This window comes from Meles meles, chromosome 18 (assembly GCF_922984935.1).
Source record: "Meles meles chromosome 18, mMelMel3.1 paternal haplotype, whole genome shotgun sequence".
Taxonomy (NCBI): domain Eukaryota; kingdom Metazoa; phylum Chordata; class Mammalia; order Carnivora; family Mustelidae; genus Meles; species Meles meles.
In genome coordinates this window covers 21,995,503-22,020,172 of record NC_060083.1, presented here as the reverse complement: position 1 = coordinate 22,020,172, position 24,670 = coordinate 21,995,503, and the positions used below count along the sequence as shown (strand labels likewise).

At 54.3% G+C, this 24,670-nt stretch overlaps 1 protein-coding gene across 2 annotated transcripts; it reads right to left on the bottom strand.

Annotated features, from left to right (window-relative positions):
• On the bottom strand, positions 1–23,180 carry SLC13A2 (solute carrier family 13 member 2). Of its 2 annotated transcripts, none has more exons than XM_045985005.1 (12): positions 23,001–23,180; positions 8,295–8,423; positions 7,200–7,336; positions 6,871–7,085; positions 5,959–6,136; positions 5,729–5,851; positions 3,748–3,966; positions 3,438–3,526; positions 3,057–3,178; positions 1,770–1,931; positions 1,015–1,152; positions 1–705 (listed from the first exon to the last, which is right to left on the bottom strand). In XM_045985005.1, exons 1-12 carry the CDS (start codon positions 23,100–23,102, stop codon positions 535–537), a joined length of 1,785 nt encoding a protein of 594 aa, XP_045840961.1. In that variant the 5' UTR covers positions 23,103–23,180; the 3' UTR covers positions 1–534. The 2 variants fall into 2 exon arrangements, with proteins under 2 accessions (XP_045840961.1, XP_045840962.1); XM_045985006.1 differs by lacking the exon at positions 23,001–23,180 and adding an exon at positions 7,805–7,999 and having other exon boundaries at positions 8,295–8,412.
• Between the last annotated feature and the right edge of the window lie 1,490 nt (positions 23,181–24,670).

The window sequence follows — 24,670 nt, the reverse complement described above, 5'->3', positions numbered from 1 at the left end:
AAAAAAAAAAGAAAAAGACTTTAATGGGGCTAATATTCCGTCCCTCTCCCCAAACCTGAGAAACTGGGGAGACCTCGTAGCTGGGCTGGTCCCAGGGACCGTTGCCATGACAGCTGCTGGTAGGCCCTGCTCCCCGGGTTATCCCACCCCCAAATTTCAATAAATACAGTGCAAAGGGGACTGGTCACCCCCCAAGTGGGGGAGATGAGGACCCGAAGTGCTAGAGAGGGTGCATTGTATGGTCCGAGAACCCAGACATGCACCCCACCCAGCATGCACAACCAAGGGTTGTGTGTGCACACAAGAAACCCCTTCGGGCATCCTCACGTGACATCACACACACACACACACACACGCTTTCCTCGGAAATACAGCACAGAGCACACATACCCCTTCCTCACAGACACACGCACGAGGTTCCGTGTATACGCGCCTTTCTCTCCACGTTTGGCTTAGAGCCTGCACGTGTCCCCTCTTGGCTCAGAGGCATCCAGACAGGCGGTCTCCCTGGTCTTAGCCAGACCATCCCCGGGTCTAGGGGCTCGGTGTTGTGACGTTCCCTTGGACGGCCAGGCAGCTGGCCGTGTTGTTGGCGTCAGCCCAGGACGGGAAGGTGTGCAGGTTGAAGATGGGGTAGCTCCAGCTGTTGATGGCCAGCGTGATGACCAGTACTCCGATGACGTTGAGCAGGAATCCTGTCCGGGCCTGGTGGCAGGAGAGCCAGTCTGAGTGACCGGTCGCTGAGCTGGCCCGGAACCTATCCCTTAGGGGCTCCTAGGGGCTCGGGAGTTCTCTGACTGGCCAAAGTTCCCCTGAGAAGTCTCCCTGTGGGTCTGACCTGCAGCACTAGGCAAGGTCCCTGTCCCTTGCTTTCATCCTGGTGCTGAGAAGGGAGAAGGAAGCCCTGTGTGAGCTTTCAGGACCTCGGGCTCTGTTCTTCCTGAGTCCACCTTCCCGGGGGCAGGTGCCTTGCAGGAAGGAGCACACAGACATTCAGGCCCCACTGCCACTCACCATGTCGGACACTTTGAGGCCCCCGAAAGAGAAGACGATGGCATTGGGTGGGGTGGCCACGGGCAGCATGAAGGCCAGGGAGGCGGCCAGCGTGCAGGGAAGCATGACGTAGAGAGGGTGGAGACAGATGGCCTGAGCCTGGATGGGGAGACAGTGGGCAGAACTGATCCCAGTCCCCATTCCCAATTCTCCGCTTCCCCTCTCTGGAGGACAGTGTCCCCCACCAATGACATACCCTCCGGCCGCGAACCCACCACTTCTGCCAGGAGGCAGGAGGGTGACCTGGGAAGGGCCCTTTGACCTCTCTGGAGGGGATGAGTGTGCGGCCCTGCCCAGTGGGGCGTGGTGAGGGGAGGGGCCCATAAAACGGATCTCAAAGGGGCTCCAGGGTGTCATCAAAGGCTGCGGGAACGCGCCAGGGGAGGAAGGGGCTGGGGACGCTCCAGGGAGTCATTTCAACCTGTCACCTCAGGACTGACCAGAACAGGGGCTGGGCCGGGGAGGTGGGCGAGGCCACCAATGAGGCCCATCAGGATACTCAAGGGGTGACATCACCAGGGACGGAGTGAGTCAGGGGCCACAGGGCCTCGGGGCCCAAGGTAGCCGAAGAGTCTGAGGAAGGGTGGGAAGCTCAGGGGTCTTCTCCCGGAAGCAAGAGGAGGTGCAGACAGGTCACTCCGACCTGCAGGCGGGGCCCCCGGATGAGGTGGGCGGGAGGGCTGCCGGAAAGAAGCGTGTCTGAAGGACCAGCTCACCATGGAGGCCAGAATGGGCAGGAAAAGTGTGGTGGTGGCCACGTTGCTGGTGCACTCGGTGAACGTGGCCACCAGGAGGCTGATGATGAGGGCAATGGCGGGAGGTGGCACGCTCTCCAGGGGCGTCAGCTTTGCCCCCAGCCACTCGGATAGTCCTGATTTCTGTGGGCAGAGGAAGACAGTGTGTGAGAATTTGGGGTCCCTGGGGCTCCAGACTCCCCTGCTGGGGGTCCGGGAGGGTCCTGCTCCTGCCTCTGTCTCTTTAGAGTCTTCAGACTCACATCTGCTTGGGAAGTAAGATGAGACCCAGCCAGCACCGAAAGGCCCCTCTAGCATTCTGAAGAACACTTGGGTGTGGGGAGAAGGGTCAGATGAGAAGCTAGGAGATGGCGCCAAAGGGCCTTCTTGGGAAGCCTGGGGCTTAGTGGGAGTAAAGACTCTAATTCCTTTTCCTCCCGTTCTCCCAGCGGCTCTTGGGAGCTCCCTGGCCATCCTTAGCCCTCTCCCGGACTCCTCCAGCCCAGCAGACTGGCAAGGAGAGAGAAGGGCGGAGGGCCCTGGGTAGATGCTGGGAAGAGGCTGGCAGAGAACTGGGGGCAGTTCCCAGGGTCATGAGGCCTCCAAGGTCATTCATTACCTGTCCACAAGTGTACTGCTGGACTGTGAGTCCCAGGGCGCTGGGACTTTATCTCATATGACACTGCCCACCGAGCAGGCAGCACAGTGCCTGGCACAGTCCGTGAGAACTAACCCCAGATCCAGGAGTCTCTGACCCAGGGAAGCTGCCTCCTGCCTGCACAATGAATGAGCTTAGCCAGAACAAGGAGGCGTAGAGGGGCACAGGCAGCCTCAGGGATTTCCCTCCTGCTTGGAGGCTCTGGGGAATGTTGCACTCTCCCGTCCCTAGAGCCCGGCTGGGTGTGATCATGGCGCCCCCTGGTGGCCTCAGCGGGCCAACTGCGTCCCCTCGACGCTCGCTACTCCCTAAAGCTGTTGCATTCTCCGCCTGGCAGAGGGTGAGACCGGTGGAGTGAGGTGGAACGGGGTTGGCACTGAGAACAAATAGTCCCTGCCCACCAGGGGAGCCCGCCTTCCCTTTGGCTTTGGGAACCCTAACAGGCGGAGGTCCTTATGGCTTGTGTTTCCTCCCCCTCCCTTAGACGGATCTCTAACCTGTCTCTCCTGCCGCTGCCAAGGCTCCACCCACCAGAAGGATCCTAAGTGTGGGATGGAAGCAGGGCGCCTCTTTCCCTGCCACAGGGTCCCCGTCCAACGGGGCTTTCTCACCTCGCTGCCCTTGGCCAGAGCAAAGCCGCCCCCCAGCAGGAGCACGATATTCCAGGGCATCTTCTCATTTACAGTCTTCCAGTTGAGGAGGGCCGGAGGGGCCTTCAGCCTTCCAGGGTTTTCTATTTCCCAAGCAGAGGACAACTGGTCACCGAGAGCTGACAGGTTTTTCCTCCCTCCCCCTCGGTCGCTCTGTGGGTCCCTATCAGAGCTCAAGGCACGCAGCATCCTTACTTTGTCCCTGAGTCCCTGCACCCTTGGCAAGTCATCCCAGCCTCTCTGGGCTTTGACTGCTCTTATCAAGTGTGGTTGAAGGCGCATTCCATGATGGAAAGCAGGGGCTGCCCGGAGGCCCATCCCTGCCCCAGTCCAGGTTCTTACCTGGATCCTGAGTCAGCCCTGGGATCTTGGAGGGCACCAAGAACAGAATTATGCCAATGAAGATGGCCACTGTTCCATCAGATGCCATGCTGTGGATAGGGCAAGGAGGGCAGGCTTAGACTCAGGGCTGCTCAGGGTCATAGGGTAGAACAGTGGTGGAGAGAAACCCCTCCCACAGAAGTGCAAAGCCGCCCCTGCAAGTCCTCCCCACCATGTCCCCTCTGGGACTGCACCAGGGGCCCTGTTCCCTTCCCTCCTCCCTTAGCCAGGTGAGCCCCAGAAGTATCTCTCTCTCCCCAAGAATGCTCACCTGTTTCCATCCTTGTCGGGAAAAGCCAGGTTGCCCCAGCCAACGAAAAAGCCCGGCTCCCGGGTGAACCACAGTACCACCAAGGTGAAAAAGAGGACAGAGACAGCCTTTTCTGCAAAGCTCATGGGGCCCAGTAGCTTGTGTTCTGTTTGGATGACGCGGAAGGCTGCCTGCGATCTCTCTTGCGCCTGCTCCCCAAAACCAAAGTTCTTCCGGAAGCTGTGGGGGGGGGGAGTTGGGGTAGCTCCTGAGGATCCCGTGCCAGGCAGGGGAGCAAGAGACTCGAGCACCTGTGATACGCTGATACTGGCAGGATTGCTACACCACCACCCTGGCCCTGGCCCCACCCAAGGTTCTGGAAGAAGAGCAGAAGACTGGGGGGAGGGGGGTGGGGTGGGGTCATGGTTCTTCTTTAGCAGAAGCAAGGCTGGGACTCCAGGGGCAGGTTTCCCCATGCTTAGCCCTGCTCCATCTGCCCCACTGACCCCTTTCCCTCCAGAGATTGTCTTGCACTAAGTCCTCCCTTGCCCAGAGTGAGGAGGACTTAGAGGCCTGGCCCCACAACTCCTTCTGGCCAGGACTCGCCACTCCCCACTTCCAGCCTTTCGGGAAATCTTTCCCTCCCTCTCCTACCTGCTTCTCGGCATCCCCTGGGAGCCTGAGCCCCATCCACATCACTCTTGGAGGCTGAGGAGCCTGCCACCCACTTCTGTGTGCCCCTTGCGTAACTTGGGTTGACTTTTAATTTTTCACTTGGGCAAATCTCAACTCCCCTGATGGACTGTGAATTCCTCAGTGGCAAAGACCATCTACCTAGCACAGGTTTGAATGTCCCATGATGCCTTGCGTATGCGGGTGTCTTTGACCACCACCCAGCCTCGTACCAGCCCCCAGCCTCCATCCAGCAGCCTTGCACCCGCCCAAGTGAGTGTTCCAAAGTACAGCAACAATACTTAAAAACTTTCCACGTCCCCTCTTCCATCCTCACTGCCCCTGCCCCCGACACCACCCCCTGAGCAGGGAAGGCCAATAACTCCTACCAAAATACCACCCTTATCACTACTCTCCTCCCTCGCTGACAGCAGACATCACCAGTCGATCTCAGACTCAATTCCAGCTGAGCTCCAGCAGGGTCTGACCGGACGGTCAACTCAGACTTCTCTGGTCACTACCCGTAACCCAGGGATGGAAGTTAAGAATAAAACCTATTTGCTACTCCTGGCCTCAAGGACAAGGTCCCAATGCTTGATGTGGCATACAGGACCTCTGTCATCTTCCCCTGCCTACTTCTCCAGCTTCATTCAGTTCCTGATACTGCTTTTTGATCTTGAGGTTTCAACCAACAGAACTCGAGTTTTCTCACGTTCTTTCTTGCGTCTGCACCTTTGTGTAGGCTATTGCTACCACTTGGAATGCCATAACCCCATTCCCTATCTGGCTGGCTTCTCGTTCTACAAGATTTGGTTTCAGACATCATGTCCCACAGGGGCCTTCTGGGATCTCCACTATCCTCAACCCCAGGCTTCTTGCTGTTGCATTAGACAAGCTCCAAGGACAGGGGCTGCACCTAACATCCCCTAGTATTCTCAGTGCCTTGCACAGGGCCAGATGTCCAGTAAGAACACAAAAAACCCTTTGGAACTGACCGTGCTCACTGTGTGCTCCTTAAGCATTAACCAAAGGACCGTGGAACATTATGGAATGGATCTGGGCTGGGCATCAAGAGACCTAGTTTTCAGCCTCTGCATTGGCAAATCTAGCTGTACACCACTCTTGGAGCCTCAGTTTGCTCATCTGCTAAATGGAGTAATAGTCTCTGCTCAGTAAATCCCTCAGTGGTGGGGGCAAGGGCATATAGAGGCCTCGGCAGGGAGAGGCCTTCTCAATGGGAAGGTAATTATACCCTTGGCAGAAACGGCTACCAGATTACCAGAGGGTAAGGGCAGGCCCCTGGGCTGCTTCCACTTCTGCCACCACTTACTTGAACCCCAGAAAGAGGATCTGCAGCCACAGCCAGGAAAGCAACAGCAAGATGACCATGGTGGGGAAGGCAAAGCCGAACCAGGAGGCAAAGTTCACCACGTTGCCGTTTTGGGGGAAGAGCCTGGGGGTGGGGGTGGGGGGGACACAGTCTGTCGCATGACCTTGCCTCAGGGGCCTCCCAGGGCAAGCGCAGACCCCTTCTCCCTGCCCCCGCCCCCAGTTACTCACGAGTTGACTTGGCCTTGCAGCACCAGGTTGGGCGTGGTGCCGGTCAGTGTGGCGATGCCCCCGATGCTGGCCGCGTAGCACACGCACAGGCTCATGCCCTGGCTGAAGCGGACCTGCTCCCGTGGCTGTGCGGTTGGCTCTAAGGACGCGGCGGGGATGGGGTGGACCTGCCCATTATCTGGGAACAAAGGAGAGCTCAGCGGGGGGGGGGCTGTCCATGAGCACCCCCGACCGGCTGGGAGGTAGGGGGGTGAGGGGGGCGAGCCTGCAGTCCAGGTCTGTGAGGGCTTGCACTCGCTGGGCTCTCAGGCTGGGTCAACCCTCAGACACCATCTGGCCCAACCTCTCTCTTGAGAGGGGGAAACTGAGGCACAGAGCCCCAAAGAGGATTATCCGAAGCACACAGGACGAAGGGAGCCTGGATCCCTGACAGCCCACCCAGAGTCCAGCTCTCTGCTTCCCTAAGTGGTCTAGCATCTCATCTGGCCCTACATGGAAGGGATCCTCAGAATGTGGGATTTTAAAACTAGGGACAGGGGCACCTGGGTGGCCCAGTTGGTTAAGTGTCTGCCTTTGGCTCAGGTCATGATCCCCGGGGGTCCAGGGATGAGTGCCGCATCTGGCTCCCCACTCAGCGGGGAGTCTGCTTCTCCCTCTCCCTCTGCCCTTCTGCCTGCTTGTGCTCTCTCTCTCTCAAATAAATAAATAAAATCTTTTAAAAAATTAAAAAAATAAAACTAGGGTCAGTCTTGAGCAAACCAGGACAAGTTGGTCGCTGCACGTTTCCCTTTTCTCTCCCTGAAAGCTCTGAGATGACCGCCTTGTCAAGAATGTCACCCCAGACCCCGCCCCCTGCACCAAGAGCTGGGATGGAGGGGGCAGGGGTGGGGGCAGAGCGGGGTTGACCTTCACCTTTCTCATCAAACTTGGTCACTTCTTTCTGAGGTCCTGGCTCCTGGAGTTCAAAGGCGGGGTTGTTGCTGCCTTTCTCTGCGTCCTTGCCTGTGGGTGGCTGGTGCAGCTGGTCCAGGACGGCATGTGCGATGGGCACCATCATGGCGGTGGTGGCCGTGTTGCTGATCCACATGGACAGGAAGGCTGTGACCAACATGAAGCCCAGGAGCAGCCTAGGGACAGACGAAGACAGACCTGCTGGCTGGCGTCCTGCCGTCCCTTCAGGGACTGGATCCCCAGCACCCCACCCGTTCCAGGTTCTCCAGTCCTGGTTTGTGGGAACTCACAGGGCTGGCCGCACCCCAATGATGAGGAGCACACGGAGAGCAATGCGTTTGTGCAGATTCCAGTGCTCCACGGCAATGGCCACCAGCAGCCCCCCGACGAACAGGATGTTGCTGTCCTTAAAATACTCGAGGCAGACCTAGCAGGCAGGGACAGCTGAGAGGCAGGAAGGGTCTCTCCCATGCCCCCTGACATTCCCACAAACACAGGCTGGTCTCCTGGGCTCTAGGAACCAAGTGGAAATGGTCTTTGGATTATCTTCCATTGAAAACGAACCAGGTTCCAGGGCCCCTGGGTGGCTCAGTGGTTAACCATCTGCCTTTGGCTCAGGTTATAATACCAGGGTCCTGGGATCGAGCCCCGCATCAGGCTCCCTGCTTGATGGAGAGCCTGCTTCTCCCTCTGCCTTTGCTACTCCCCTTGCTTGTGCTCTCTCTCTCTCTCTGTCACATAAATAAATAAAATCTTAAAAACAAGAATTTAACCAGGTTCCTCTCTTCCTGCCAAACCCCTTCTTTCTCCCCTCAGAAATGAGTGGGAGATAATCTAGCCTGATTCCAGTCCTGTTTCAAACCATTGACTGGGAGATAGAGAATTTAGCACTGACTAGAAAGTACAGCAGTGGTTCTCCAAGTTTGGTCCACAAGCTGGCATCATCCCCCATCCGGAGCTTGCTGGGAACGAAACCCTCGGGCCCTGCCCCAGATCTCCTGACTCGGAAGCTCAGGAGTTGGGGCCCAGCAGTCTGTGTTTTCACCAGCCTTGCACGTGGTCCCGAGACACGCAGGCTCACGATTCAGAGCTGTTGATCCAGGAGAATACACATTCTTTAGCTGACTTTCAAGGTCCCTTTTCCTGGGTCACCAGGCCTTTCCACCTCCCCGGCCTATACCTGATCCACTTTGAATTAACCCTCAACACCGACCATGCCCTCGGCATTTCTAGAACGCACCCCCCCGCCAAACCCTGTCATCTTCAGACTCCTTCCTTAGTGCTCCCCGACCAGCCAGACAGAGGCAAGGACTCCTCTTCTGTGTGCCCTGCCTGTGATGAGGCTTTCCTCCATATCAGACCCCCCTCCATATGAGGAGCCTTACCTCAGAAGCGTCCATTATGCCCATCAAGGGGTACAGGACGATGGGGAAGAGGGCGGTGACAGCCAGGGGCAGAGCCTCAGTGCACCAGAAGAGCGCCATGATGACGATGGAGTAGGCACAGGAGGCTTCCTGTGGGCAGGAGGGGAGCGGAAGAGCTGTTGGAAGGGCGGCCTGTGTCCCGAAGTCATGTCACCTCTTGGCCCCGAGAGAAAACAGGCCATCGGTAACAGTGTGGGAAGAGTGTGCCGAAGCCCCGGTCATTGATTTCGGAGCCCAAGGTCTCATTTCAAAACGGAAATAAAAACAGAGCAAGGCACTCACCACCTTGTCTTTGACCTTGGGGAGACTACACGCTGTAATCCAGCCGCGCAGGAGGGACTGGAGAGCTTAGAGTTGGTCCTCAGGCCCCAACCAGCCTGAGGGGACTGCAGGGGGCCAAAGTGAGGATCCCCTAGATGAGATGGGGGCTCATCTAGATGGGACTGAGGCCTGGATGATGCAGACCTCTCCCTGGCCCCCTGGCCTTCCCTGGCTTTGTCAGAGCCTGTGAGAATTATTTGTATGAGGATGCAATGAAATGTTCGTTTCCTCTCCCGGAAGGGGAACTCCGTGAGGACTGAGTCAGTTTTGTGGCATCTGGGTGCTTGGAGTTCAGGACCCAGCAGGCTTCAGTGCTAAACTTTTCTGAATGAATGAACCACTAGGAAGTTTGGAATAAGGGGAGGTCTCCTTCCCAGCAAGCCTGGGATGACCCCAGCATCACACAATTCTGGGAGCTGCCATACACATTTATAGAATATGTAAAGATTCCCCCAGCCCTGAGCTGTGCAGGAAATTGTGGTGGGGGGACCTTGAATCATAGTCTTACAAGTCTTTGGGTACCAAAAGTGCTCCTTTCTTTCTGGAGAGGCCAGACATCAGACCTGGGTGGGGACCTGGGGTGGAAATGGAATTCAGAGAGCCTCCAGGGTCCTGGGGCCCCAGCAGGGAGGGCCCCAGAATCATTAGCTACAAGGAGGCCTCTGGGGCACCTGCCCACTCTTTGCCAAAGGGGTTGTGGGGCTGCAGCCTGTGCCAGGACAATGGGCTGGGGAGGCCTGCCCTGACCGCTTGTTTTCTTCCACCTGGTGCTCACCCCGGAGTACCTCTTCCCCTTAGTGCCCTGAAGCTTGGGGAGGATCCCTGGGGAAACCCGAAGCTGCTGCTGATGGGGTAACTTTTAGGAGCTGGGTGTTTTCCTGGGTAACTCAAGCAGCCCTGAAGGTGGGTGTGGTAGGCCCAGGATCTAGAGAAGCTGGAGGGGGTGAGTGGCTTGCTCAAGGTCACAGAGAACTGGGGAGTGACAGAGCCAGGCTGGAACCCAGGCAAGGCATCCAGACTGAAGAACTCCAAGGGCGTCTCCCCGGTGCTCTAGGAATGCCTGGAATGGGACAGCAGGCAGCCTGCCCAGTCCCCACTGTCATCACGAAACTTCCATGAACTTCTCCTCACCCTGGACATGGATGAAACTTCCATGAACTTCTCCTCACCCTGCACATGGACTCTTCGGCTCCAGGGGTGGGGCCACCTTGACCTTCGTCCAGAGACCCACCCCACCTTCTCCCCCAGCAGGAGGCCAGTTCTGCTGACCTTGCTGTTCTCAGCTGCTTCCTTCTCACTTGCATGGATGGTGTGGCCAGTTACCGATCTCTGCACACCCCTGCCGCCTGGGGCTAAGGGCAGGCCAGCCCCACCCCCCAACTGACTCGGAATTCTCTGTCGGGAGACCAGGAGTGGGCTGGGGTGCTTGGTCAGTGCTGATTGAAGAGGAGCGAGCTGTCAACAGCAGATGTATCCCCAGGACTCCTCCGTGCCAGGCTTTGGGCGCCCCGTGCTTTGGGTGACGGTCGCATTTCATGGCTCGGTGAGGTCATGACTGACTATTGTTCCCATCCCACAGATGAAGAAACAAAGGCACAAATAAATGAAGCCAGTGTCTCCGTGTCACACGTCCGCAAGTGAAGAAGCCCGACCATTTGGCTCTTGATCTTTCCCTTTCTGCCCTGAGCTGAATCCCTAAGTTGTGGGGTGCCCTCCAGCCTCAGGTTCGCTGTGACTAGTGCGGTGGATAGGGATGGTCTGGGGCTCTCAATTCCAACAGAACTGTCCTTCCTGGGGCCTGCCACTTCCTGCCATCAGCTCCAGGCAAGTAAACCCAAAGCCCAAACCTTCCCCATCTGAGACCCCATTCCCGGGCTGCAGAGAGAGCTGTTAATAGTTAACCCAGCCCCCATGAACTCCAGTGTGTTCCGTCCATGGCTCCCTTACCCCTTTACAACTTCCCGGAGTCCCTCTCCTTGTCCGTCATTCTGTCTCTGGATCAAGCCCAAAACCGGTTTCAAAGTCCCATCCAGAAGCCTCCTCTGGCCCAAGTGGCCCTAGCCCCGCGTCTCCGTCCTATCCTCCTGGGCAGTCTTGACCAGCTGTAGCATAACTTGCTGACCTGTTCTTCCTGGGTCATAGGGTGCTTAACTGGGGCGTGGAATTCCAAGGAACCTGCGGGAAAACTATTTCATCTTTGCGCTAACATCTAACTAAGGCTCTAGACGTAGGCATTGAAGCCATGTTGCGGTTAGGGGTGCCGCGGCTGATTTTGTCTCAAAGGCCTTGATCGTGGCCATCAGCCATCAGCTATGTGCTGCACGGATCACTTGACGCCGTTATCTCAAAATGTATCTCGAAATACTGTTTCTATCCATCACTCATTTTGACATGGTAGTTGTATCAATGCCAGATCTTATTTAATGCACGAATGCTCACCTAGATTCCTGAATTGCAATTGGCTTTTTCATATTTTTAGTACTGTATTTCAAAGTAACTGGTTTCCTTGGCGATCCCATATGTTTTATTTTGGGCATTTTAAAGCACTATTCCAGAAGGGTCCATAGTCTTCCCCAGATAGCCAAAGGCGTTCATAGCTCAGAAATGGGTTAATGTCCGTGAACGAGGGGTGCCTGGGTAGCACGGTCGGTTAGGTGACCGACTCTTGGTTTTGGCTTAGGTCAGGATCTTAGAGTCATGAGATGGAACTCCAGGTGGGGCTCCAAGCAGTGCCCCTCTCCCTCTGCCCCTCCCTCTTGTGCTCTTTCTCTCTCATGAATAAATTAATTAATCTTTTTTTAAAAAAGATTCTACTGTCTATTTGACAGAGAGATAGAGAGAGAGATAACAAGTAGGCAGAGTGGCAGGCAGAGGGAGATGGAGAAGCAGGCTCTCCCCCAGCAGGGAACCCAATGCGGGGCTTGATCCCAGGAACCTGAGATCATGACCTGAACCAAAGGCAGACACTTAACCAACTGAGCCATCCAGGCACCTGGAATTAATTAATCTTTAAGAAGAAAGAAAAGAGGGGCGCCTGGGTGGCTCAGTGGATTAAGCCGCTGCCTTCGGCTCAGGTCATGATCTCAGGGTCCTGGGATCGAGCCCCACATCGGGCTCTCTGCTCCGCAGGGAGCCTGCTTCCTCCTCTCTCTCTGCCTGCCTCTCTGCCTACTTGTGATCTCTCTCTCTCTGTCAAATAAATAAATAAAATCTTTAAAAAAAAAAAAAAAAGAAAGAAAGAAAGAAAAGAATCCCTGGGGCGCCTGGGTGGCTCAGTGGGTTAAAGCCTCTGCCTTCCGCTCAGGTCATGATCCCAGAGTCCTGGGATCGAGCCCCGCATCGGGCTCTCTGCTCAGCAGGGACCCTCTCTCTCTGCCTGCCTCTCTGCCTACTTGTGATCTCTGTCAAATAAATAAATAAAATCTTAAAAAAAAAAAAAAAAAAAAAAGAATCCCTGAATGAGGTTTTCAGCTACCTCCATTTTGACCTCAGTGCTTACTTTCTAATTAAGTTCTTCTTTAAAAAAAAAAAATTTATTTGAGAGAGAGAGAGAAAGAGCACTGCCAGGAGGGACAGAGGCACAGGGAGCAAGAATCCCAAGCAGACTCTGAGCTGAGCATGGAGCCTGACATGGGGCTTGAACCCACAACCTAAGCTGAAACAAAGAGTCGGATGACCAACCGGCTGCACCATCCAGATGCCCCTAAGTTCTTCCTTCCGCTTATCTCTTATCTCAAGCCAAAAAGATGCAGGCAAAGCAACCCTAATGGAAACCAAAATGACCCCCCAAGCAACAGCAGGGACTGCCCTGACAGCCGCAGGAAACTGCATGATTGACCCCGAGACAGTGGTCAACTTGACCTTTCTTGCCCACCTGCAGGACCTTTCCTTTGTCCCACATTTTCCTCATATAAACCAGCATGTATTTTCAGCACTTTGGAGACCTTCCTGGAGATACGAGTCCACTCTCTTACCTGTGATGGACTTGCCGAAATAAATCCTTTCCTCATTTCACCACCGCTCATCTGTCCTTGGGTTTTTTCAGCAGCAAGTGGCCCAACCCCCTCTGTTTGGGTCCCTCAACAGCCAAGTGCACTTGCTCCCTTGGGTCCCAGTTTTATCCCTGCCTTAAGGTGAAGGGAAAGAGAAAAATGACCTAGCACTAACTATGGTGGCCTCCCTGAATCACCTTGGGAACTTTCTAAACCTGTAGGTCCATCTCCAGGTGGAATTCTGCTCTGGGTGAGAGAAGGGGTCTCTAGGAGCCCCAGCCACGCAGTGTGAGCTAGAGCGAGGAATCAACAGAGGTCAAGCTTGCGGAGCTGGGTGGGTGCTCTGTGTCCCTTCTCTCTCATTTCCTCTTCACATCTCCATGGGGCCGTGGTTGTCGCTCCTTCCACGGTGAGGGAGGAACCCGGGCTGGCCAAGCCCAGCTGGCAGCCTATGGCGTGGGACCCGGTCGGTTTACGCTCTGGCCACCGGCAGGTCCCCAGGGCTGCTGGCACCGTACAACCCCACACACCAATCCCATACGCATAGCCTGCACGGCAGTTTCCCCCCGGCAGCTAATGCTTCTTGTTCCCTTCCTCTGTCACTACCTCCCCCTTGCCCAGGCGGGCAGGGGAGGTGCTCCCCAGCTCTGGGCCTTGGCTGAGGATTTGCTCCTCTCTCAGGATCTGTTTATGGGCTGCTGAGGACAGGGAGTGAGTCTTTTCACCTCCGGGTGTTACCCCGGCTCTTCGGTGGGTGCTGGCCTGGATGCGAAGTCCTCCTTTCCCACTTGTGCCACACCCAGGAAGTCCCTCAGGAAGTCCCTGCTATTGGGAGCCCCTGGGGGGCAAGCCCTGGGCCCCTCAACTGTTCATCAGGCACTCATTGGACAAATACCCTCTCCCCTCCAGGTGTGCAGTCCTGCTGGTCCTCTATATCTCAAATGTCCACTGACTTCTCTCCAGCTCTTGGCCACCAGCTTCGTCCGAGCCCCAGCATCTGTCACCAAGAATCCTACAAGGTCTCCTCATTCACCTCTCTTCCTCTCTTGCCCTGAAATCTCTTCTCCTTGCTGCAGGCAGAGAAATCTCGAGTCACAAGTCTGTTTAATCCACTCCAATCCTCCAACAGGGACACACTCACCTCAAAAGAACTCAAATCCCTTCAGAGTACCCCACTGCTCTCAGGAGAAGTTTGGGGCTTATTTGAGCCTCTCTTCCTTGCTCTTTGCTCCAGCCACACCAGCCCTCTTCCAGTTCCTCAAATGTTCCATCCCTCTCCCAGCCACAGGGCCTTTGCACACACATGATTTCCTCTCTTCATACTTTGCTCAGTTGATGTCCACTCATTCTCAAGATCTCAACTCAAGTATTCCTTTTTCAGGGAATCCTCCATGGGTTCCCCGTTTTCACACATGAATCCCCAGTACCTCTTCTGCCTAGCATTCATCACACAGGCTATAATTAAATGTTTTGCTTCATGAATTTCTTGATGAACATCAACATTTTTCATCAGGCCATAGTCTCTAGGGAGCTAGGGCCAAGTCCATTTCTGCCTACCCCATCAGACACCTACATGGAATGGGCAGGAATGCAGGAATGAGAGCACCAGGCATGAGTCAGGCCCAGCCCCGGTCCTCTGGGACTCTGGGTGCCCCCATGTAGGCTGGCCCCTCGGCCCACTGTGGGCAGGCAGCCCTGTAAAGCCAACACAGGAAAGGAGAGATAAATACCCAGAGGGCTTCCAAACCCCCAGGTTGGCAGCTTGCTTCTTTTGTAATGGGAAACACGGGTAAGAGGTCAGAAAACTCAAACACGGGTAAGAGGTCAGAAAACTCACGTGCCCAGGCCCAGCTTAATGGCTGTGTCCTTGGGCCAGTTACATCACCTCTCTCAGCTTTTTCTTTCTTTCTTTTTTTGTAAGCAACACTGATCCTTTCCGGTTATACACACATTTATCTCTTTTATATGGTTTCCTTATCTGCAAATGGGAATAAAAGAAACACCTGCCTCTCCTGGCTATTATAAGGATAAAGGATGTGAATATGTCATAAAGGACGTTGACGGCGGTGAGCAATTGGTGGGGTTGGCGTTGGGAGATGAATGCTCTCCCCGGTTCCCGGAAAGCCAGCGTGGATTCATGAGGCACACACGGAGATGACAGTGCCAGAGTCCAGGGCAGACTCTGGAGCCAGGTGCGGGCGAGGTGTGGGACCTGTGGGCATCATGGCCTTTACCCATGACGGGCACAGAGCACAGAGCAGCCCGTGGCTATTGCACAGCTGCAAACATGCCTTGAGTCTCAGAGCATCGTGACTTATTCCTCCTGGTGACTAAAGGTTAACCCAGGGAGGGGGGATGGCCTGGCACACAGCGGGCCACTCCCACTACCCCCCTGCCCCTGGTGAGGAGTGATGAGCTGGCAGTGAGCACTCCCAGGTCTGGCCAAGAACCATGGCAAAGGCGAGACCAGAGTGGGATCCCAGAGGAGAAGGGGCCTTTCCCCGAGCCTCTTATCTGTCTGGGCTGAGGAAGGCTTCCAGAGGGGATGCTGAACGGGTGCTGAGGGATAAATAGGAGTTCAGCGGGTGGGCGGACAAAAGGTATTGATGTGAGGGAGGGAGCAGAGAGGGAACAGAATGAGGTATGAGAGATTTTGATGCGTGCTTGGAGGGGTGTAATGCTTGGAAAAGGCCTTGTCTGCCTTAGGAGAGATCTAGGGCTTTATCTGGAAGCCAGTGGTGAAAAGTGAGGCCCTTAAAGGGTTTTAAGAGGAGAAAGTTATACTGTCAGGTTACACGAATGCTACTCTATGTGATTTTTTTTTTAAAAGACTTTATTTTAGAGAGAGAGAGGGAGAGAGAGAAAACATACATGAGCAGGGGCAGAGGGAGAGAGAGAACCCTAAGTAGGCTTCACACTCAGCACGAGCCTGACGAGGGGCTCCATCTCACAACCCTGAGATCACGACCTGAGCCAAAACCAAGAGTTAAATGCTAACCAACTGAGCCACCCAAGCACCCCATCCCCTATGTGATTTTTAAAAATATGTGCACAAGTGTCTCTCTCTCTCTATATATATATATGGGAATCAGAATTAGAAAGATATAATGAATCTAATGAAATGTAACAATATCTGTGATTTTTTTTCCTGGTGGCCAAATCAAAGATATGGTTAATACTATTATCATTTGTTATTTACATTCATAACAGAAGGAAGTACTAAATTTTCCTTAGATGTTATTGACCATAATACAGGGTTTCTTTCCATCTAAGTTCGCAGACTTCCTGAATTCTCCCCACAGATTCCCAGGGATGAGGAGTCCCTGCACTGGCCACCGAGGCTGTCATCTGGATGGGCACCAGGGACGAGGATGGGAGCAGGACCTCTCCATTTCATTCCTTGGTACTGTCCAATGTCAAACGATGGCAGTGTGTCATCTAATTAAATAAATACATCATCTAATTAAATAAACCTAATTAAATAAATATATCATCTAAAGATGAAAATAGGGGGGCTCCTGGGTGGCTTTGCTGGTCAAGCATCTGCCTTCAGCTCAGGTCATGATCCCGGGGTCCTGGGATCGAGGCCTGTCCGCACTGGGATCCCTGCTCAGTAGGAAACCTTCTCGCTCTCTTTCCTGCTTGCGTTCTCTCTTGCTATCTCTGTCTCTGTCTCTCTCTCTCAAATAAGTAAACAAAATCTTGGTTAGGAGGAAAGGGAAGCAAACACTCCCACGTGCCTGCTCTGGGTGTCTAGACACAGTGCAGTGAGCCCAAGGGCTGAAGGGACCTGGGGCAGGAGATGCAGAGTAGGCCGGACTGAGGGATATTCTTTCCAGGAATAGTAGTTCCAGGCTAAATATCTAAACTTTTCAAGAGACTGAGTATGCAAAGGCGATGACAGCCAGTTCGCATACAAAAATATGTCCCGCGGTCTGTAGCGACCAGCTCGGGTAGCCAAATTACAGCCTCTAGAGCCGGTGGCCCGAACAGTCCAGATTTGCTCAATGATAGCCGGCTTTCCTCCATTTTGCTGCTACTCTCTACCCTCACTTCCAGTGCTGGACCAACTGGTGAGAGCCAAATCCGCATCCCTAACCAATCACAAACGTCCGGGGGGAGAGTCCTGACCTCTTGGGCTGGGGGCCAGGTCTGCCTGGGTCCACAGAAGAGCAAAACGGCAGGCAGGAGTGACTGTGAGCAAAGCATTTCCACACTCCGTGCGTTCGATGGACCTCGCCGCTGGATTCTATGCAGGAAACTCCTGTGGAAGATTCTACCTGGTTTGCCCATTCCTGACCCTCACCTATCAGGTGCTGACTGGCATCGACATAATCTAATAATTTGGGAACAAAGTCCAGACTGGGGAAAAGTCTCTCTCTCTCCTCCAGGGATCCCGCTGGATTTGGAGGCTGGATTCTTCTTCCTTTTTTTTTTAATCAAAGATTTTATTTATTTATTTGACAGATAGAGGTCACAGGTAGGCAGAGAGGCAGGCAGAGACAGAGAGAGGGAAGCAGGCTCCGGGCTGAGCAGAGAGCCCGATGTGGGGCTCGATCCCAGGACCCTGGGATCATGACCTGAGCCGAAGGCAGAGGCTTTAACCCACTGAGCCACCCAGGCACCCTGGTTCTTCTAATCCTACTCCCAGGCCGCCCCCCACAGAGGCCAGAAAGTCTGTCTCCAGGTGGTGGTTACACTTAGGGACTATACCTCATTGCTCTCATGTCCGTGACCAGCTGCACCTCACCTTCCTGATTCACAGGTGGGAACATCAAGGCCCCCTTGTTGGGACAACAGCCCCTGTGAACAGAAGTCATCTCTGGAAAAGAAGTCAGGTGCCTGGGGCTGGCTGTGCTTTTCAGGGGCTAAAAATTCAGATGAGAGGCAGAAGGCAGAGGGAACCACCGTTTATGGGGCCCCAGGTACCAGGGACCCTATGTCCACAGGTTCTCGTTTAATCTTCACACAGCCCCTTAGAGAGGAGAGGGCTGGTGAGGTCACATACAGTGTGGATTTGAACCCACATCTGTCTGGCTCCTAAATCTCTATTTTGTTCCCTGGGCTCTGCCTTCTTGATCAAGAGCCAGGAAGTTTCAAAAGATAGAGGCGAACCCCAGCATCGAGGTCCAGATTCCACGTGCAGCCTTCGTGCCCACGGTGAATCATCTGAGACCCGCTCTGTCCCTGGGGTTCAGGAATAGCTTGCAGTTAGGGTATTTTAGTTGCACGGGTCTTAAAGCTCACGTGGGCAACACGACATACCGTTCATCTAGTCTAGGAGAGCAGCTGATTCAGATTAAGAATTTCTTTCTTCTGTCCCTCCTGTAACTACGATCTGGATTTTAGCTAAGCTCTGTCCTGGCAGACATTGTGCCCCTCGGAGACTGTTTTTCCAGATGGTCCCATGTGGGGGGGGGGTTGGGGAGTGGGGCACCTGCAGTTTAGGGCTGACCACATGGGCTGACCTCCCCTGCCTCTCTAACTGAACGTACATGGTCTTCCCCTCTCTCTACTCCCCGTGCCACGCTGGCCTTGATCATCCCTCCAGCTTTGCCAAGCTTGCTCTTGGCCTTGGGCCTTTGCACTGCGTGTTCTGCCTGGACAGCTCTTTGCTCAGAGCCGTGCTTGACTGGCCCTCACTTGTCATTCAGGTCCGAGGGTAAATATCATTGCCCCGGGAGGCCTTTCTTGAACACCCCATCCCAAGCAGCCCATCCCTAAGCCATAGTCACAGTTGGTTCTCACAGCATATGTTTCTGCGTGTCTTTCCAGCCCCTGCACCTAAAAAGTCCTTGGGACGTAGTACTTGCTCCCTGATGGGCAAGTGAGCGGGCAAGTGAATGGGCGGGTATGAGGTTTGGGGCACCCATAGTGCCCCTTCACTATCCAGTGGCTGAGTTGGGGGAAACAGTGAGGAGGCCTTGGGCCCCACCATCCCTCCTCCCCTGGGACCACCAGAGGAAGGAGAGCATTTCCAGGATTGGTTGCTATGACTGGAACACACCCTATGATTCCAGCCCCTACACCTTTACTCCTATGGTGCCTTGATCCGGCCGTCTATGGGTGCCTCCGACTGTTGGCATCTCACTCAGCCTTCAAGGCCCAACTCAAACAACACCTGTTTTGGGTTCACCCCTGACTCAGTGGGAAGAATTTGCTCCCTTCTCTGAGCTCCTTTGCTATACCTCTGTGTAAACACATGTTCCTCCGACAGCAACCTGAGGACAGAACCCCATACTCCTTAACCTCTAGCACAGAGCCCTAGGAGCTCAACAGACTTCCCCGACTGCAGCCCAGTGGGAGCACTGGCTGATGGCAGGGTGGACGGGAGGGTAGATGGTTCAAGAGGTGACTGACAATGGGGCCACCAACCTGTATCCCTGGACAGCCTCGGGCAGAGACCCTCAAAGCCACGTTCCAGTTTAGACTTTGCCTTTCTCTAGCTGGGACTTCAGACAAATTACTACTCTGGGCCTCAGTTGATATGTCTGTAAAATGGGATAATAGTTCCCTCACAGTAACTCACAGGTTATTGTGAGAAGTAAATGGGTTAGTGCTTTGAATCATGCTTGGCATCATGAATAGCACAGAAATAATACTCAGTAGGGGCGCCTGGGTGGCTCAGTTGTTTAAGCAACTGCCTTCGCCTCAGGTCATGATCCTGGAGTCCCGGGATCGAGTCCCACATCCGGCTCTCTGCTCCGCCAGGAGTCTGCTTCTCCCTCTGACCCCTCCCCTCTCATTCTCTCTCTGTCTCTCTCAAATATATAAATAAAATCTTTAAAAAAAGAAAAGAAATAATACTCAATAAATGTCAACTGTTACAATATAGACATCTGTCTGAGCCTTGTCTGGGACTCATCAAACTCTCCATCCTGACAACTCCCCAGTCTTCCCACTTCAGGGGCTCAGGGGCATGGAGGTAAGCTTGGGAACTCACTCCAGACAGCAGGGGTTCAACACAGGGTCCTCTTTGCCCACAATCATGCATCCATTCAACATGTGTTTTGTTGAGCACCTACTATGTGCCAGGTCCGGGAGATTCTGAATGGAAGAAGACAAAGGGCCTGCCCTCATGGAGCCTACCTTGTAGCATAGGGAGTCAGAGAATAAACAGAAAATAAACAAGTGCATCACTTCAGAGAGGGAAAGCCCTTCACTTAGAACAACAGGGCTTCCTAGCAGTATGTGACCGGCGGTGGTCAGAGAAGGCTTCTGAGCAGGTAGATTGAGGCTGAAACCTGAGGGAGAAGCTGTCATCTGGGAAAGAACATCCCAGGCAGGGAGACGAGCAACGGGAGAAGCACGGAGAAAGCTGGTGAGGCTGGAGAAGTGTAAACGAGAGGGAAGGGAAGATACGAGGCACTAGAGACCACGGGGTCTCCAGGGGTGCAGCCCTAGGGACTCCTGGCTGCCCTAAGAGGTCTGGGTTTTATTTCGAGTTTGATGAGAAGCCTCTAGAAGGGCTTCCACAATTAGTGGTTGAGTGAAGAATGGTCTGGGGAGGGAGAGGGAGCGGAGAGGAATGATGGCGGCCTGGAGCCACTGGGGAGGCAGTGGCAAGCACTTCCACTCAGTATTTCGTAGGTCTCGAGTCAATAGGAACCTGCCCGTGGAACTGGAAATGAAGAGAAAAGAGGAATCGGGAAAGACCCTAAGGGCTCCTGGCTGGCTCAGTGGGGAGAGCATGCGACTCTTGACCAAGTCGGGGCTGTGAGTTCGAGCCCCACGTTGGATATAGAGATTACTTAAAAATAAAATATTAAAAAAAAAAAAAAGGAAATGCTCTGAGGTAGAAAGTTGAACCATATCTTTGTAGGACGGCAGAAGAACCAGCTGGGAAAGATGGGCAAGCAGTGTTGTTTTGGACGTGTCCCTGTGGAAACATACGCTGATTGGAGAAGATTCGGGAGCAACCGTCCAGTGTTGGCTAGGTAATACAGAGGTTAGGGCTGGGCTTAAGACTGGGGAATTGTCAGCATGGAGATAGCCAAAGTCACCTGGGGGCGGGGAGTGGGAATAAGGGGGGGCGTGGAAGGTAGCCTCTTGGAGACTGGAGGTGTCTTAAGGAAAGACACGCGCCTTGCAGACAGATTCCAAGACCTTCCAGCTGGAGAGACAGAGAAAGCAGGCCTCTGTAGAGGGAATGTGGGATTCAAGGAGCGTCTGTTTGTTTTTTCACAGTGAGAGAGATTACAGCACATTTGTATGCTGATGGCAGAGATTAGGAGAGAGAGAAAAATTGATGAGGCTGGGGAGGGGATAATGAAGGGAGCAAAGTCCTTGAGAGAAGCTGGTTTCCAGGGCCTCCGCGAAGGGCCCAAACTCCACAGGTAGGACCGGGAACAGTTCCTCCGAGTCAGGCCGGGGTCAGCACCATCTGTGAGGCCAACGCCGGCCGCAGGGTGGGTATGGCACAGGGCACGCGGGGCCGGGGTGGGGGGGCGGTGGTCCCAACCCCTAGCCCTCCTGCCAGGGGGCCTGGCTGCTTCTTCTGACTTGGGCTTTCCTGTGTGACCTTAGGCAAGTTGCTGAATCTTTCTGGGCTGTACTTTCCCGAGGAGGGAAATGCAGTCTGGATCCCTGTCTGTCCTTCTTCCTGCAGTTTACACACAAAGCCCAACCTGTTTCAAAACCCATCGGACGGGTCCCCAGCACAGGGAGGTCACTGGCTTTGGCCTGAGATGAGGGTCTCCTTGAAGGTCAGACAGGGCTTTGTCACTTACCAAGTGTCAGAGGCTCAGGAGCTGTGCCACGGCAATCCCCATTCTCTCACCCCTTTGTGACACCGTGAACAAAAAGCCTGCCTCGATTTCCCTTTTGGTGACAAAAGGATGAAAATGGCTCAGTGGGCAGTGCTGGGGTTGTGGGGTGGGGGCTGGACCAGGAGATCCTGCGTCAGCCTTCAGGAGGCAGCAGGGTAGAGAGAAGACAGCCTAGGCTTTGGCGCTCAACCACACCCCCAGCTCTGCCACTTTCTGTGACCTGCCCCACCTGCTGTTTGTATGGCAAACTTGAGCTTCAGGACCCTCCTCCTGAACTGACCCTCTCCCAAAGCCCTATAATTTTAGATTCATCATTTTATCTTCTTTTACTTACAAGGGGGCCCCCAAAGTATATTATAGCCAAGCTCCGTGAAACCAGGATCTGCCCTGGTTTCAGTGACTTAACCTCACTTTTCCCATCTGTAAAATGGGACAGTCAGGCTTGAAGGTGAGACGAAGGGTCTGTCAGGGGAGGGGGAAGAGGAGAGGAAGGGAGACTGGGTGCATGGTCCAGAGCATGTGGTGAGGGCTCCAATAAATGGAGCCAAAGTTATGGTTCCTGCTGCTTGGCCAAGGGAGGCAGGAGGCTGTAGCACCTGCCCCTCCACCCAGGGTGTGCTGTCTGTGGTGCCCACTGGCAGGGTCCCGTCCATTGTCCAGTTCCTGCCCCTCCCCTTCAGCTGACTTAGCCCTTGGGATCAAGGGTGAGCTCTCTCTCTTTCGCTTTATATTCTCTCTCTCTTTTTTTTTAAGGTTTTATTTCTTTGACAGAGAGAGAGTGTGTGTGCACACACGTGGCCAAGGGACAGGGAGAAGCAGGCTCCCTGCTGAGCAGGGAGCCCCATGGGGCTTGATCCCTGCACCCTGGCATCATGACCAGAGCTGGAGGCAGAAGGCAGAGACTTAACCGGCTGAGCCACCCAGGCACCCCTCTGTTTACAGTCTTAAAGGCACAAACTGCCTGAAGCCAGCTTCCTCCTACACCCTTTCCACCCTTCTCCAGCAGCCAACCCCGCTCCCACCCCACTGAGCCTGGCAGGGCCGGGGGAGCCCACGGTAGGCAGATAACCCCAGCTGCACCCACCTTTACGGAACTGGCTTCCCATCTCCCCAGGCAGGAGATTTCAAGTGCACCTAAGCCATTCCCCTTGGGCGGCTACTCCTGGGTGCCAAGCAAAAGCCCCCTTTGGGGCGCCTGGGTGGCTCAGTGGGTTAAGCCTCTGCTTTCGGCTCAGGTCATGATCTCAGAGTCCTGGGATTGAGGCCTTGTGTCGGGCTCTCTGCTTGGCAGGGAGCCTGCTTCCCCTTCTCTCTCTGCGCCTGCCTCTCTGCCTACTTGTGACCTTTCTGTCTCTCTGTCAAATAAATAAATAAATAAATAAATAAATAAAATCTTCAAAAAAAAAAAAAAAGCCCCCTTTGGCATCTTAACCATCAGTCTCAGGAGGACCACGAGTTCAGAGCCTCACTTCCAGGACAGGGAGGGATGAGTAAACCATGCCGGTCCTAAGGACGCCCAGAGCTCATCCGGACTGCCCTCCCCCGTCCTTCCTTCACCCCTTTGGAGCCAAACCCCGAGTGCTTACCTTGGTGGGGATGAGGATGGGCAGGGGCAGAAGTAAAATAGGCAGGAAGTACACGAGCAGGTAGGAGCGATAGGCCCACAGGCCCTGCCAGCAGGTGGCCATGGTGTGACCCGCGAGGGTTTCTGGAGCCACCGCCTCCGGGATCCAGGGAGCCAAAGGAGCGATGCGGCAGGTAGGCGGCAGGCCAGGGCAAACTTATATAAAGCTGGTTGAGTGTTAACCATTGACCCACCCTGGCAATCAGACTGTTTTGGAGTCCAGGAGGTGAGAGTAAGGAGGAGGGACCTGCTGGAGGTGTAAAGATCAGGAAGGCTTTGCAAAGAAAGGGAGCAGGCAAGATCAAGGAATAAAAGCTTCGGGTTCTTTCAAGAAGTTAAGCCCGAAGTTAACTCCTTCTGTGCGCGCAGGCCGCTAAGGGCTGGAGGAGCTGGAGAAGGAAGGGTGTCTGGGAAGCCCCAGAGCCAGCTTCTGCGGGGCAGGACCCAGGCCCTCTCCCCAGCTCAACCTCCCCTCTCTCCTTTTATTCCCCCAAAGCCGGGTTATCCACAGAGCGGTTCCTACTGAGCCCCACGAGGCAGTCCGGCCTCCAGAGACGCCCTGCCCTCCAGGGGTTTCCAATCTAAGATCAAGCCCAGCCAATCTGAAGCAAGCCCTCCTCCTCCTCCCTCCAGGTATCCAGGAAACTGTCAAAGTTACCCACCCTGACTGTCTCTTATTTGCTGTGTGACGTCGAGCCACTGACTTAACTTCTCTGAATAACCACTTCTTGTTCTGCTGGAACAACTTCCTACTATGAGGCATAAGTGAGACAACCTATGGTATGTTGATCAGAAAAAGTTAGGTTGTTTTTTTTAAGTTCTTCCTGGTCCCCCACCCCAACCCCAAACTGCCACAGAAGACTAGAGAGATCTTGATCTCTCCATTTACCCGTCATCCATCCATCCCTTCACCCATCTCCTTCACCAAACAAGTATGTGCCACCAAATGTAGACTCAGCCCTGTGTTCAGTGCCATGGTTGTAGCAATTAAGATGGTGCTGGTAACAGTGAGTGTTTGTTTAGTATTTAGTATGAGCTGGTTAGTGTACTGGTTCATTTACTCCGTACGAAACACACTATGAATTAGGTGTGACTATTCCATTTTACAGGTGGGACAACTGAGGCCCCGGGACACAGAGCCAGCCAGAATTCAAACATGCTTTCTGAGTGCCCTGGGGAGGTCTAAACCCATCCGGGGGCACCAGGTGAAAGGAGAGAACGAGGAGCGTGGGGCATGTGAGCTAAACCTTGGAAGCTGAATCTAATTTGGTTGCCAGGCGCTGAAGGGAAGATCGCTGGCAGAGGGAAGAACCGGCTGAGGCCAGGAGGTTGGAGTGTGCATAGAGGTGTTTGTGTTGGAGGGGGCGGGTGGAGGGTTGCGAGGAATGGCTGGAGTCTGTCCACCCAGAGCCTCTGTCTCCCGCTGCTGCCACCCTTCCTCCAGCCCATAACTGCACACGGGAGAAATTCGATCCACATTTCCACGGTCATGTTGAAGATCCGTGTGTGCCTGAGTGAGAAGGCGGGATGTCAGGGAGAATGTTTCAGGATGGAAACACAGCCTGGCCAAAGAGGCGGAACCGTGGCGGAGTTCAGAGAACAGAAAGTTCTCTGTGGTTGGAGTATGGGTTT